This window comes from Sabethes cyaneus, chromosome 2, assembly GCF_943734655.1.
Source record: "Sabethes cyaneus chromosome 2, idSabCyanKW18_F2, whole genome shotgun sequence".
NCBI lineage: Eukaryota > Metazoa > Arthropoda > Insecta > Diptera > Culicidae > Sabethes > Sabethes cyaneus.
The window spans coordinates 187,153,660-187,167,854 of record NC_071354.1 but is presented as its reverse complement, the minus strand read 5'-3'; the positions used below and the strand labels follow the sequence as shown (position 1 = coordinate 187,167,854).

Below are 14,195 nucleotides of genomic sequence, written 5' to 3'. Positions count from 1 at the left end.
TTCTAAATACTGAACCATTCGTCGTTTTTATTTCATCTCCTTGGTGTTTGCTGCATACAATTCTGATCCGTGTTTTCTGATTGTTCGTAGTAATTATTGTTTAGCTATGTTGCCTTACTAGGGCCACGCTACCGAGCTTCGTGAAGGGGCTATCATCCCAACCTTAATGCCGAGACACCATTTGCCCTAATACAGCCACCCGCTCCAGATCAGACGCTGCCGTAAGCCGCTCTCAACCTGGAGTGCAGGCCCTTGTGGACCAGGTTTGAGAACGTCGAGCCGTCAAGAACTGCTCGTGGTTGGGAAGGCAAATTCCTCGTGCTGAAACTCAGCATTCGCATAAGTACCTCCTTCACTTTCCGTATACGACCTCAGTTTCCGCCGAGGTCGGTTACCCGGTTCCCACTAAATTTATTCATATACCGGCTGGTACCACAAGAAGGTAGGCATAGGAGTTGGTGGGTAAGACGCTAAAGACCACTGTTGGAAAATTGTAGATATCTACAATATTGCTGAAGAAAGTAAAGTTTTATCTTTCTGACGCTAAAGGGTCAGAAAGATAGCATAAAAGCATGGTAGCATAAAAAGCGATCTGTTTACAACCAACGGGGTTACAGCCGCATAGCGCCTAAATACAGAACACATAGCAATGCTTACTTCAACAATATTGTAGATAATAACTAACTCTACAAATGCCCCATACATCACTTTTTGCTGTAATGCTGTAATCAAAAGAGCAAAATCGAAGTGAAAAGAGCGTGCTAAGCCTGGCTACAGGTACGCACCGCACGGTTCGGTCCAGTTAGGGAGTATTATTTTTTTACGTGCAAAACGATACTAAAAATTTAAAAAATATGACGTTTATGTTTTGCAAAAAATGCAAAATATAAAAAGAAAACTTCAAATAATGCATTCTGCGTGTTGCATATTATTAATTCCAACTGTAAAAAAGAGTAACTACCCTCAAACCACAATCCACAGCCCCAGCAAACAATTCTACTTGTTAAGGTTGGTATGACTTACTCGTTCGTCACAAACAATATAAACCATTGTATAGATTTCATTTAGATAACCAGCTCCCGATTATATAAGCTAACACTTTGCCGATTGTCTTGTGTACTTTTACCATTTTCTCATGACTATATCATATTAAACGTCGTAATATATAGTACTAAACACTAATCAGTTTGTTAAAAATGGTAAGTTCCGCGATAAAAATTGTACAAAATGGCCATGCAGAGAATGCATTTCGTGCTGTGCTAGTGAAAATTTAGTTGAGCTGACCTTGCTTAGCTTTTTAACTATTCATCAACAAAATATAACGGAAACAAATGCACTAATATGCCGCCATATACATTGTAATTATCTTCACAGCGCGAAGTTATCTCAATACATGTCGGTCAAGCTGGGTGCCAGATCGGCAACGCCTGTTGGCCGCTATTCACACTCGAGCATGGCGTACAGGCCGATGGAACGTTGAGCCCTAGCTTAAATGTGGATGAGAATATGACCACCTTCTTCCACGATACCCGATCAGGGCGCGTTGTGCCGCGCAATATGTTCATTGACCTGGAAGATTCGGTAATCAATGAAATCAAAACGGGGCCCTATCGACATCTGTATCATCCACTGTACATGGTTACCGGTAAGGAAGATGCGGCCAACAATTATGCCAGAGGCCACTATACGGTGGGCAAGCAGATTAGTGAGCATGTGTCGTCAACGTTGCAGAAACTGACCGAACAATGTGATGGACTGCAGGGATTCTTAATTTTCCACTCATTCGGGGGCGGTACTGGATCGGGATTTACTTCGTTGTTGATGAATCAAATTGCTTTGGACTACGGCAAAAAATGCAAACTTGAGTTTTCGGTATATCCTGCCCCAAGGATCTCGACAGCCGTTGTAGAACCTTACAACAGCGTTTTGACCACCCACGATTCCATGGATTCTTCCGATTGCTGTTTTATGATTGACAATGAAGCAACCTACGATATTTGCGCAAACAATCTTCAGATCGGCAGGCCGGACTACCATCATTTGAATACGCTTGTGGCACAAGTCGTTTCGTCTGTCACCGCTTCTTTGCGGTTTAAAGGCACAATGAACGTAGACTTGAACGAGTTTCAAACAAATTTAGTACCCTACCCTAGAGTTCATTTTCCTCTGGTATCGTACGCTCCTCTGCTGTCTGCCAACAAAGCTCAACACGAGTGCTCGTCAATTTCCGAAATCACCAACGCCGTTTTCAGCCAACAGAATACATTGGTCAAATGTGATCCTCGCACCGGAAAGTATATGGCATGCTGCCTGCTCTATAGAGGTGACGTCGTTCCGAAGGATATCAACAACACCATCGGCATAATCAAATCCAAACGTCATATCACGTTTGTTGATTGGTGCCCGACTGGGTTCAAAATCGGCATCAACCAGCAGGCTCCCTCCGTACTGCCCGGTGGCGATTTGGCCAAACCGAAACGGGCCGTATGTATGCTGTCCAACTCAACGGCGATCTCCGGTGCCTGGGAGAGGCTCAACGTGAAGTTTGACCTCATGTACCGGAAGCGAGCGTTCGTCCACTGGTACGTGGGCGAGGGTATGGAAGAGGGTGAATTTACCGAGGCACGCGAAGATCTGGCAGCATTGGAGAGGGACTACGAAGAAGTGGCCACCGATACGGCCGATGCCGGTGTCAGTGACGGTGATGAGTATTAGTAGAGCGTTTGTGTACGATAATTTTACTGTTTTATTGTTTAAATGTTTGGCACGTTAATTTTAGTTGAGAATAAACATGATATAACAAAAAAACTTACACATTTTTACAAAGACGATTTTCTGATGCTAACAAAAGAAACGCTACACTTTTAGGGATTAATTCAAACGATGTTTTATTATCTAGAATGTGCTTAAAATCAGATAAGAAAATATTTTGTGAGTCTTTATAACTTTTCAATTTGTTTTAAAATGCGAGGTAATTTATTCTTTGCTTTTATCTGTAAGCCAAATTAATTCTGAAAAGAAGTCCCAAGTAGGTGTACAATTTTAAGTAATGAGAGCAATTGAACCTATTCCTTCTCAGAAAAAAACAAAACAAATGTTGTCTTCTTATTCTTTTTAAAATAATTCCGGAGTACAACAACTGTCATTTTTCTTTTTCATTAGAGCTTCATTCAAAAAGACGAAACATTTCCTTTTATTTCATTATATTAATTTTAATGTTTATATTTCGTCATAGATTCTGGATTCCTTGGAAAATTTACACGCTTTTTCACAAAAAAGCGTCATAATTCTGAGATCTTTTAACCCGTAGGGGAAGGGCGGTAAAGACGGACACCTTAAGGTCAAGAGTCAATATCTACTCATATATAACTGTATTGATTGCAATTTTCATACAAACTGAAACTTTAAGTCTCTTCCTAATAAAGTTACAGCGTGTACTAGAAAATTTCTTCCAAAATTTATACTTTTTTTAATATTATAAACAGTATGTATAAATCAAAGTTTCTGCGCATGGGCGGGAAAGACGGACACTTGATATGGGAAAGACGGACACTCGCGAAAAGGTGTCACGCGCCGACGAATTATCAGTATTAAGAAAGATTAACATATTTCATCATGTATTTAGGAAAGAATTGGCTTGGGAAAACCCCCTACCCAATTCCCCCTTTGAGCGAGGAAATAAAATGGTTCCCTTTTATAATCTTCAATATTTTAATTGGTGATGAATTAATCGTTTCTAAAAGTTGGCCTATTCCAACTGTTAAATGACTTCTGGATACTTTTACATGTATAATATGCAAGTATTTGCAATTTAAATCGTTGTTAGGCAAAATGAATACGGAATCTTTGTGTCCGTCTTTCCCTACCATCGGGTGTCCGTATTTCCCGACTTGGAAACCATTTTTTCAAACTTTAATAACTTTTTACTGAATATTCAAAAATTCACTAGATTTCCAATGGACATTCAGTGAAGGGTCAAACTAACGTAATGTCGTCGATATAGCACGAAAGTATTGCTTTTTAACGATTTACCAGCTATTTTCTTCACACACAAAATTACATCGGTTAGCGTATTTAGGCATTTTTTCTTTGTTTTGCTTATAAATTTGACAGCTGCGCTGCTAGAAATCGGCAGTTTAATTCAAAAGTGTTTATTCAGTCTATAGAAACATTTCCCATCATTGGTTTGCTTCAAAAAATTATTGTTTATGAAATATGATAAGTGTCCGTCTTTCCCGCAGTGTCCGTCTTTACTGCCCTTCCCCTACTACAAAAATTTTGAAAAAAAATGCCCAGACATTTTGAATTACGAATCCGCAAACACTAATCTGCCAATGAATCCGAATTTTGGTAAAATTTGTCATGCTATCCGGTTTGCTCAACAGGGTCACCCTGATGGTCACTGCCAACTGTTTAGTAAAAAATAGATAAATAGCCATTGTAGCTGGCCATTGGTGACGGCACGATAACGACACCTATCAGTTGCTATCAATAACTGTCAAAACTTCTTTGTGGTGTTTTTGTTGGCCGTTGACATATCCAGATTGGCGGCGTTTTAAGTTTTATATATTGCATATTTTGTGTTAATATTTTTCATTCAAAGCTCAGCGATATCTCAGTTAAACTCGCAGCGCGCTTAGAAGCCATCAATTGTTTTAATTAGTAAAAAGTTAAATACTCTAAATAGGATAATCTACAACCAACCTAGAGATATAATGGTAAGTATCCGCTGTGTCGAACATGGCGGTTTTACCATGTTAACGATTCAGTGAAAGCCTATACCTACTTACAATCCCTGCAGACTATGATGGAAATTATTACGGTCATTCTTCAAGTGATCTGTATAGAAAAACTTTCAACCAGGTGTACCTGTGATAAATGAACAATAGATCGTTTTTTACGGATATGATTTAGCTCGATAATTTCATGTTTGCAAAGGCACTCGCTTTTGGTACCGGAAATTTAGGTGTAACTTTTCTCGACACTATGAATATTTTAATACTACCAGAAATTGGCCAACTAGTTCCGATCCTAAATTAGTCGAGAGTATTTTTGAAACGCTAGTGTCCCCGGCAAGTGGTAGCCAAATAAAACTGATTCCCGAATTTCGTTTACTTGGCTATTGATATATGCTATCGTTATATCCTATATAACTTTTATCATTTTGATATTGACTTATTCTGGTCAAGTTATTTTATACTTTGTGGAGAACGAATATCCCACCAGGACAGTTAAATATTTTTCACACTTTGCATATAATTTTTCCAGTTCTTCCAACGTTTGTTCTTTACAAAAAAAAAACACAGTTACTTCCTCATAAGAAAGTATATAATCCTTTCATTAGACTATATGAAGCACAGTTCTGTAATCAACCATTTCGCAGATCATAATGCTTCTTTTTCGATCCAGTTTAACTACCGTAAACGCACATAACTCAGTTCCTAATTCCCATCACTTAACTAAAGTGGTCAAATATCAGAAGATTGAATTAAAAATCATAATCAATGAGCTTCTTGTCTGTGTGGACATCTTCACTACGACCTGCATTTTAATCTATTGGGATGTCGTTCAAATGTTGTATTCAAGTGTCAAAACTATCGTTAAAAAATCAAAAGCGTATGGCGAATCTATTTTTACGCAATCTGTCGAGCTTGTGAGTTCCATCACGACTCACGAGTATTTTTTTTGCGGAAGACCTAGCCTGAACTTAACCGAAATTGTAAATTAGTCATAAAATTGGAGTTGAAAAGCAAAGCAAAACCTAGGTCCTAGGTGCTATGCTCCGTCACCGAAACTTGGCCTTCTGTTTTTATATGACAGACTTCACAGCCAGCTTGTAGAGTACACGACAATTGCGGCGCTAGTACTACGATCCTATTAACTCTAACAGCTGGAATTGACATTATCCTTTAATTATGTAGGACTAAGCTTGAGTTTGAACTTGAATTTTAACAACATGAGCTTCAATTTGAAATTGGACTTAAAATTTAACTAGAAATTGGACTTCAAAGCAAAGCCATTGGTATAAACGTCCTTAAGAACTTGACCCTTCTTTATCGACAGACTTCGCAGCCGGTGTACAGGAAAATTACGGGGCTAAGGCAAAGATCCTATTAATTCTATAGCGATACCGCCTAGTCGGGATTCGAGCATACGACGACTGACTTTTTAGATCCGCATCGCACCCCGGAACAAACTGGGACTTCAAATTCAAATGGAATTGGATTTCAAATAGGACTTATTGAACTGTGATTTGAAATAAAATTGAACTTAAAATAGAACCAAAAGTTAAAATCCAAAAATGACAACACAAAAGCCAGAATTTTAATTGAAAGTCTTAAAATAACAGTAGAGTCAAAAATCAAAAACTAAAGGATGAAAATAAAAAGTTTAAATTCCAAAATCAAATGTTTGTTAAAAGTCAAAAGTTAAAACATAAAAGCCAGCAGAAACCACAGTTAAAATGTCAAAATTTAAAACAAAAAAAAAAGAGTAAGAGTAAAAAAAAGAGTTTGGCCCTATTTGCCGATTGGCCAAATGGGGTCTTCCAGACAGTTCTATGATATTCGTTTCGGCTACCCAGATTCTTAATACGATCAAGTGGAACGCCACGTGTTCCCGTTTCTATCAAATGTAGCCTTTCTAACGGCCCTGGAGTTTTTCAGTAAATGTGATTCTATCATTTTAGACTTAAAACCAACGTACGAATTGAGAGTTTCCGCAAGGTAAACCTAGTTATTTTGGAATAACGAAACCGTTAATTTTTTATTTACAGCGTGAGGTAATTTCGATCAATATCGGTCAGGCCGGATGCCAAATCGGAAATGCCTGCTGGCAGCTGTTCACCTTGGAGCATGGGATCCAACCGGACGGTACGATGAGCGAGAAGATTCCGAACGATGAAAATATGACCGCATTTTTCCAGAATACCAACTCAGACAAAGTCGTTCCGCGTAATATTTTCATCGATCTGGAGGAATCGGTGATCGCCGATGTGAAAAACGGGCCGTACAGATACCTGTACCATCCGCAGTTTATGATTACGGGAAAAGAGGATGCTGCTAATAACTATGCCAGAGGTCATTATACCGTGGGCAAACAGATCATCGAACAGGTGTCCAGGTCTATTCAGAAACTCGCAGAACAATGTGATGGATTGCAAGGATTTTTAGTATTTCATTCATTTGGTGGTGGAACAGGATCAGGGTTTACTTCGTTGTTGATGCAGCAGCTAGCCGCTGAGTATGGGAAGAAGTGTAAACTGGAGTTTGCTGTCTATCCATCGCCGACCATTTCTACAGCTGTCGTAGAACCGTACAATTGTGTCCTGTCCACTAGTACCACAATGCAGAACTCTGACTGTTGTTTCATTATGGATAACCAAGCGACGTACGACATTTGTTCCAAAAACCTGCAGATTGGGCGACCGGATTATGGTCATTTGAACTCTTTGGTGGCGCAAGTGGTATCTTCAGCAACGGCTTCGCTTCGATTTAAGGGAACAATGAACGTTGATCTTAATGAGTTCCAAACTAACTTGGTACCATACCCTAGAGTTCATTTCCCGCTCGTATCGTATGCGCCGTTACTATCGGCAAATAAGGCCCAGCACGAATTTTCTTCGGTCGCCGAAATTACAAGCGCCTGTTTTGAGCCACCGAACATGATGGTTAAGTGTGATCCCCGTCATGGCAAATACATGGCTTGCTGTATGCTTTATCGAGGAGACGTCGTACCGAAGGACATAAACTCTGCGATCGCTGCCGTCAAAAGCAAACGTCACATTACGTTCGTTGATTGGTGCCCGACAGGTTTCAAGATCGGAATCAACCAACAGGCACCTTCCGTTCTGCCAGGTGGAGAACTGGCCAAACCGAAACGGGCCGTGTGTATGCTGTCAAACACCACGGCCATTTCGGAAGCGTGGGCTCGCGTGAATTACCAGTTTGATTTGATGTACGTGAAGCGGGCTTTTGTTCATTGGTACGTGGGCGAGGGTATGGAAGAAGGTGAATTTAGTGAGGCTCGAGAGGATCTAGCGGCGCTGGAGCGGGACTACGAGGAAGTGGCGGGAGATACCCAAGATCCGTACGGGGAAGTTTCGGATAATGAATATTAACACAAGACGGCGGGATTCGTGCTTCGTGTACAATCGAATCTACGTGTATTGTTTGTCTTTACTATTTTATATGTCAAAATGTAAAATTATAAACATCTATCAATTGAAGTTTAGAACTCGAGTTGTGCATTGTACGCTATTTCGGGGATACGAAGAAGTCAGTAGAACCTATACTCTAAGAAAAGGAAGTTTTCCTAGAGAGTCAGATTATCAATGTTATCGTATGAAACCAATTTGTGATTAACTGTTTGATCTAAACATACCTTTTATAAGCACTGTGAGAATATATCGTTTAATATGAGTAGCGAAGTTCGTTTGGCTGTTATTACAAATTTGTTTTAAGTACATTCATATTTAGTACAATACTAATACGCGCACTAAAATAGGTGCAGTTTAAGGATACTCAATAATAATATACATTTAATACTCCTGTAAACGTTGGCAATTGTTCTAGTTATTTACGATTCACGGTAATAGGCGAATCGCGGTCAGGAACAAGAAATGTGGTTAAATATTTTTTCATTCTATTCCTTTGATGAAATGTAAAAAGCAGCATCGCCAATTACAGCGCACTTCAAGGCCGCAGGATTCAGTGCAGTTTTTATGCGGGGTCGAGGAAGAGAGGGAAAAACTTCTAGAAAGTAAAAAGTATTGAAACAGCTAAAACGTTCGTGGAAAACCTAATAGTGTGGTTCTAATTTGCTTAGTAACTGAAAGAGACACCCGATTTTCGCCTGAAAATTCCGCCTTTTTGTGGCTGTTTCTGGAGGAAAAAAGGATGGAGTCGGTAATAGAAAGACGTCCGATGGCAACGGCAGAACAAAGGATAATAAGTTTATTGACTAACTGGACTCATGGATTACTACAGAATCTCTAACACTCTTTCTCAACCATGAATTCCCTTAACTCTTAATAACCGTCTTGCTTCTTGTAGTTATGGGTAGGGAACAGCTTTCGTCAGCACATCTACAGCTTCCAAACCAGTTTCAACCTGTTATAGCACGATTGATTTCCTCGTAATTTGTTTCTTAAGGAAATGATGATGCAAATCTAGGTGCTTCGTTTTTGCAGAGTAACCAGTGTCCTGTTTCGCTAGGCAAATGGCACTCCTGTATCCTGTTATCGAAATACAGCAATAGTTGATATTCGGTTCTTGCATCGTAGCCATATGTATCTTCAGTTGTTGATAAGGCAGCGGTCGGTTGTCGTCTACAAGTCCACCCTACCACTCCTCCAGCATGGACAAATATGTAGTCAGCTCCGGGGTACGATGCTGGCCTAACAAACCAGTTTTCTTATGTTCGAATATCGACTGGGCGGTGCCGATAGAGTTAATAGGATCTTTGCACTATCGCCCCGTAATTTTCCTGTACTCCAATAACTGGTTGCGAAGTCTGTCGATAAAGCAGGGTCAAGTTCTGAAGGACGTGCTTTGCTTACGAGCTTTCAAACCTTCGTTCCTTTGAGGTATTGAAGAATACATTTGACAGCTGTCCACTGAGCCTCTTCTGGATTGCTGCTAAAGTAAGTTACAGCACTGACAGCATACAGCATACGATATATCTGGCCTGGTACTACAATCATCAATGAATGTAAGAAACTACTTGCTTCCGGTCAACGAATTCGTTTCCACCTGACCGCACAAATCGGAATGGATCAGGTCCACGGACGAAGTGCCCGCTGGAGCACCCTTGTATCAGAATGATTGACATTGAGACTTCCTGCGCAATCTTACTTTACTTTAGTGGCGACGGTCCGTTACCAATCCTGCGCCGAACGAATTATGGTCCTCCAGTACCGTCGGTCCTGGGCAGCCGTTCTCCAATCCCCACGAACACCAACTGAACGTGCATCGTCTTCGACAGCACACACCCAACGGACGCGGGGTCTGCCTCGGAGTCTACGGCCTCTTTCTGGTTCTCTGCTACTCTTTCGTCGGGCATTCTGGCCGCGTGTCCAGCCCACCGCAGCCTGCCATATTGCACTACCTTCACTGTATCAGCATATATTTGTATACTTGGTACAGCTCGTGATTCATGCGTATTCGCCACACTACATTTTCCATTTTGTCACCAAGTGTAGATCGCAGAACTTCATGCTCAAAAACCCCAAGCACTCGTCGATCAGCTTCCTCGTCCATGATTCGCGTCCGTAAAGGGCCACCGGGAGGATTGGTGTTCTGTAAAGCGCCAGTTTTGTGCGAATTTGCAAACTACGGGACTTCAACTGGCTACGTAATTCGTAGAAAGCCCGATTCGCGGCTGCAACTCGTCGTTTCACTTCGCGGCTTACATCGTTGTCACATGTCACGAGTGTACCAAGGTATATAAATTCCTCCACTACTTCATATCGTTCCCCATCTAACTCCACCTCGGCACCAACACCACTTGGGCTCCCACGTTCCCTACCAGCAACCATGTACTTCGTTTTGGCGGTGTTAATGGTAAGTCCCAATCTCGCCGCTTTCCTTTTAAAAGGGCTGAAGGCCTCTTCCACTGCTCTACGGTTGATTCCGATGATATCGACGTCATCCGCAAAACCAAGAAGCATGTGAGATTTGGTGATGATAGTTCCATTCCTTTCCACGTTTGCCCTTCGTAATGCACCTTCCAAGGCAATGTTGAATAGCAGGTTAGAGAGTGCATCCCCTTGCTTCAGTCCATCCAACGTCACGAAAGCAGCTGAGGTCTCACCCGCTATTCTAACGCATGATTTGGATCCGTCCAGCGTCGCACGAATCAGCGTAACTAGTTTCGTCGGAAAACCATGTTCTAGCATTATCTGCCACAGCTCATTTCGTTTAACTGAATCGTGCGCCGCTTTGAAGTTCACAAACAGATGGTGTGTCTGCAAATTGTACTCCCGGAACTTGTCTAGCAACTGACGCAGGGTAAACATCTGATCCGTCGTGGAGCGACCCTCATGAAAACCAGCTTGGCACTCGTCGACGAAGGACTCCGCTAACGGCCTCAGTATACAGAACCTTGCATACTTGGGAAAGCACCTTGCAGGCATAATTGCGCAATGTAATTCCTAGATAGTTTTTACACTCCAGTCGATGTCCCTTTTTGAAAATTGGGCAAATGAAGCCATCCAACCACTCCTCCGGCATTTGTTCTTTCTCCCAGATTCTGACAATGATCCGGTGGATTGCTTCGTACAGCCGCTCGCTCCCCGCTTTTAGAAGTTCAGCCGGGATACCGTCCTTCCCAGCAACCTTACCGGTGCAATCGCGGAACACCAAATGAAGGTTTACCTCGTTGAACTGCACTCCCAACACCATGCCATGAAGTTGCTAGTTAGAGACGTTTTGTTTCGTTTCCAGGAGAATGCTGTTTCGACATTCAGAAATTTTTCCACTTGGTTGAGCTCGTTATAATTGGATTGATTGCTCAGCCCCTAATAGAGAGACGTCCGATAGCAACAGAACAAAATAATAAGATTATCAATCAACGCAATTCATAGATTACTAGGATCTCTAAAAGCCGGGTAGTAAAGTGAGTCAAATGTTATCAGGATCAGGCATTTGGAAATGATTGCTTTGGGAATGAGTTCAATATGTTATATACAGAATAGAATGAGTGTAGTTTTCATTTTTTTCCGACTCTCATTGAATCTGTGGCCTTTCGGCCGATCCAATGGAATATTTTTGAGATGTTTTGTCACAAAAAAAAATGAATAGAAAAGATTATCCCCATAAATGATTGTTTTTTCCAATCGACATTAAAAATTCGACGATAAAAATTGACGTTTTTGGATGCACAAAATGTTTTTCTCGCAGGTAAGCAAAACGTTTAACGCACATTTTGAGTATACCTTTTGTACTAATGGTATGCTTTATACGTATTTCGTTTCATATCAAACATGTAGTAATTTTTGCAGTACAATTGTCTATTGAATGGCATTTTGCACCGCTTTTAGATAGGTCATAATGCGCATATTCTTATCTCGTCTAAGTCTGGTCATGAAGCTAGGTATTTGTTTACACGTATAAAATATTTCAAAACTAAGCAATTTATTTATGTACAGAGTCGGCACGTTTTGTTATCAAACTGGAAAAATGAGTGTTTGTATATACCTAAATATGCTTTCTTGCAAACGGAACGGCACAAACTATAAAACTTATTTCTGTTGTGCAAATCGAGCACCAATGAAAAAAAGATACCTTTAAGATTGAGCATTCAAAAGTTAAGTTACGATTAGTAATGTCTTATGGCCTTAAATATCGCAATTAATCTTATATATTTTGGTTATTTAGCGTTATCACCATTCATTATATGAAATATGCTAAGCAATACATCACAAAACTGGTCATCTCTGATGAATAATTTTGCTAATTTTTACCTACCATTCCAAATACCATAGAAGTGTTTGCACAAAGGTTAAACTATTGTTTTTCACTAATCGTATTACCCTAAACGTGTGTAAATTATAAACAGCTAGAGGCTGAGTATGATTTGTAAAAAAATTCAATCTAAGCCACCAATAGGTTTGTCATGGCGCCAATGTAACTTTCTTCATTCATCTATTATACTCACAGTAATCTTAAGCCATAAACCACACACTTTCTTACACGTCATCCTTGGTTCGGCCTTTCGGTAGGGTCACATCGAACACGACCGGATGGTTGTTCGGCAGATAGTTGATGTCACAAGTCGAAGCGTTGATAAATATAATCCTCCCATCGGACGTGATCCCGTAGCCTTCGTGAACGTGTCCGAATACATGATAGCGAGGTTTAACCCGCTGCTGCACCGTGCTGAGCAGCTCCACGCAACCGGCCCGCACTCCCGAACAGCACAAATCACCGTGTCCGACTGGTGGGGTGTGCGTTATCAGGATATCTACGTTTTCGGGGATCTGGTCCCACTTTTCCAGGCAATCCTTGCCTCGTTTTACGTTGAAGGCCCACTTGCAAAATTCCGGTTGCCACGGGGTGCCATAGATTTTCAGTCCGTACAGCTCGATACTTTCGTCCTGCAGATAGACGCAGTTGCTCAGGTGCTGGCGGATGTTTTCCGTTTGTACAGCTTCCGCCAGACTCTCCTTTGAGTTGCCCAGAGTAGGTATTTCATCCAAAATATTTACTCCGGTGATTTTCTTGCAACATGAGGTGTTAGCGTTTTGAAACGGATGCGTAAAGGTTTCATCAAAACTTAATTCGTGATTACCAGCAATAACCAATTTGTGCTTGTGTGGTAGTTTTTCTAAAAAAAAAACATTTTCATTTTAAACAACACTGTTTGCCTGGAATAGGTTATGTTTTGCATAGTTTTAACTTACCCAGCCAGTTATTGAACTCAATAACCTCATCCAACTTTCCACAACGGGTGAAATCACCGGCGTGAATAAAAATATCTCCGTCCGGAATGTCGAACTTAATGTGATGAGTCAACGAGTGAGTATCGGACATGCATACTACTCGAACCTTATTGTTTGGAACATCCGGACTGGGCGGTTTGGTATTGATTTTTATCACTCGCTGCGTTTTGGATATTTCTTTCCATGCTAAGGTTGGGTTATCCGTTAAAGGATGGATATCGACTTCCATGCCACCTTATTGCGCTTCCTGAGCTATCAGCTACTTTTAGTTGGATTTAACAAGCACACTGATTGCGAAACCGATTGTTGCAACTTGCGAAAACTTGGAAAATTGCACTCTTGTTATGACGCACATCGGTTTGACAACGGCTGTCAGAGTATCGCTGTTTTTTGTGCCACCCTATTTTCGGCTCGCAAATTATTCGATCAGCTGATTTTTGTTTACCGTTACTTTTATTGAATTATTTTTAAAAGTACACATTTAATCAGTATTATTTTGTATTAGAACCCTTTCTGGAACAATAAAGGAACGTTTTTATCAATTACCGGCGAAATCTAGGCTCAATTTTACATGAAATTACACAACATTAACCAAGTAAACAAAAAACAGCTGATAAAATTTACAGTTTTATTTTCAAACGAATTTTCATTCATACTGCTCCGTTACAAACATTTCCGCTATATGTTAAAATTTGACATAACGCGTTTTTGTCGTTTTTGTTGATATGTCAAATGACAACCCGACAATCAAAGC

General features: G+C 40.7%; 3 protein-coding genes across 3 annotated transcripts; 2 read left to right on the top strand and 1 right to left on the bottom strand.

Moving 5' to 3' along the window:
- Positions 1 to 1,362: 1,362 nt before the first annotated feature.
- LOC128733784 (tubulin alpha-8 chain-like) lies at positions 1,363 to 2,715 on the top strand (the record flags this gene model as incomplete). Its single annotated transcript, XM_053827578.1, has 1 exon — positions 1,363 to 2,715. A coding segment is annotated over one exon (1,353 nt), but the record flags the coding sequence as incomplete, so codon positions are not given.
- Positions 2,716 to 2,964: 249 nt separating this feature from the next.
- LOC128736452 (tubulin alpha-8 chain-like) lies at positions 2,965 to 8,119 on the top strand. Its single transcript, XM_053830935.1, has 2 exons — positions 2,965 to 2,971; positions 6,726 to 8,119. Exons 1-2 carry the CDS (start codon positions 2,965 to 2,967, stop codon positions 8,117 to 8,119), a joined length of 1,401 nt encoding a protein of 466 aa, XP_053686910.1.
- A 3,321-nt stretch (positions 8,120 to 11,440) lies between these two features.
- LOC128733827 (UPF0046 protein C25E10.12) lies at positions 11,441 to 13,746 on the bottom strand. The gene is made up of 3 exons (XM_053827643.1): positions 13,403 to 13,746; positions 12,685 to 13,326; positions 11,441 to 11,518 (listed from the first exon to the last, which is right to left on the bottom strand). The coding sequence occupies exons 1-2, from the start codon at positions 13,668 to 13,670 to the stop codon at positions 12,689 to 12,691; spliced, it is 906 nt and encodes a 301-aa protein (XP_053683618.1). The 5' UTR covers positions 13,671 to 13,746; the 3' UTR covers positions 11,441 to 11,518; positions 12,685 to 12,688.
- Between the last annotated feature and the right edge of the window lie 449 nt (positions 13,747 to 14,195).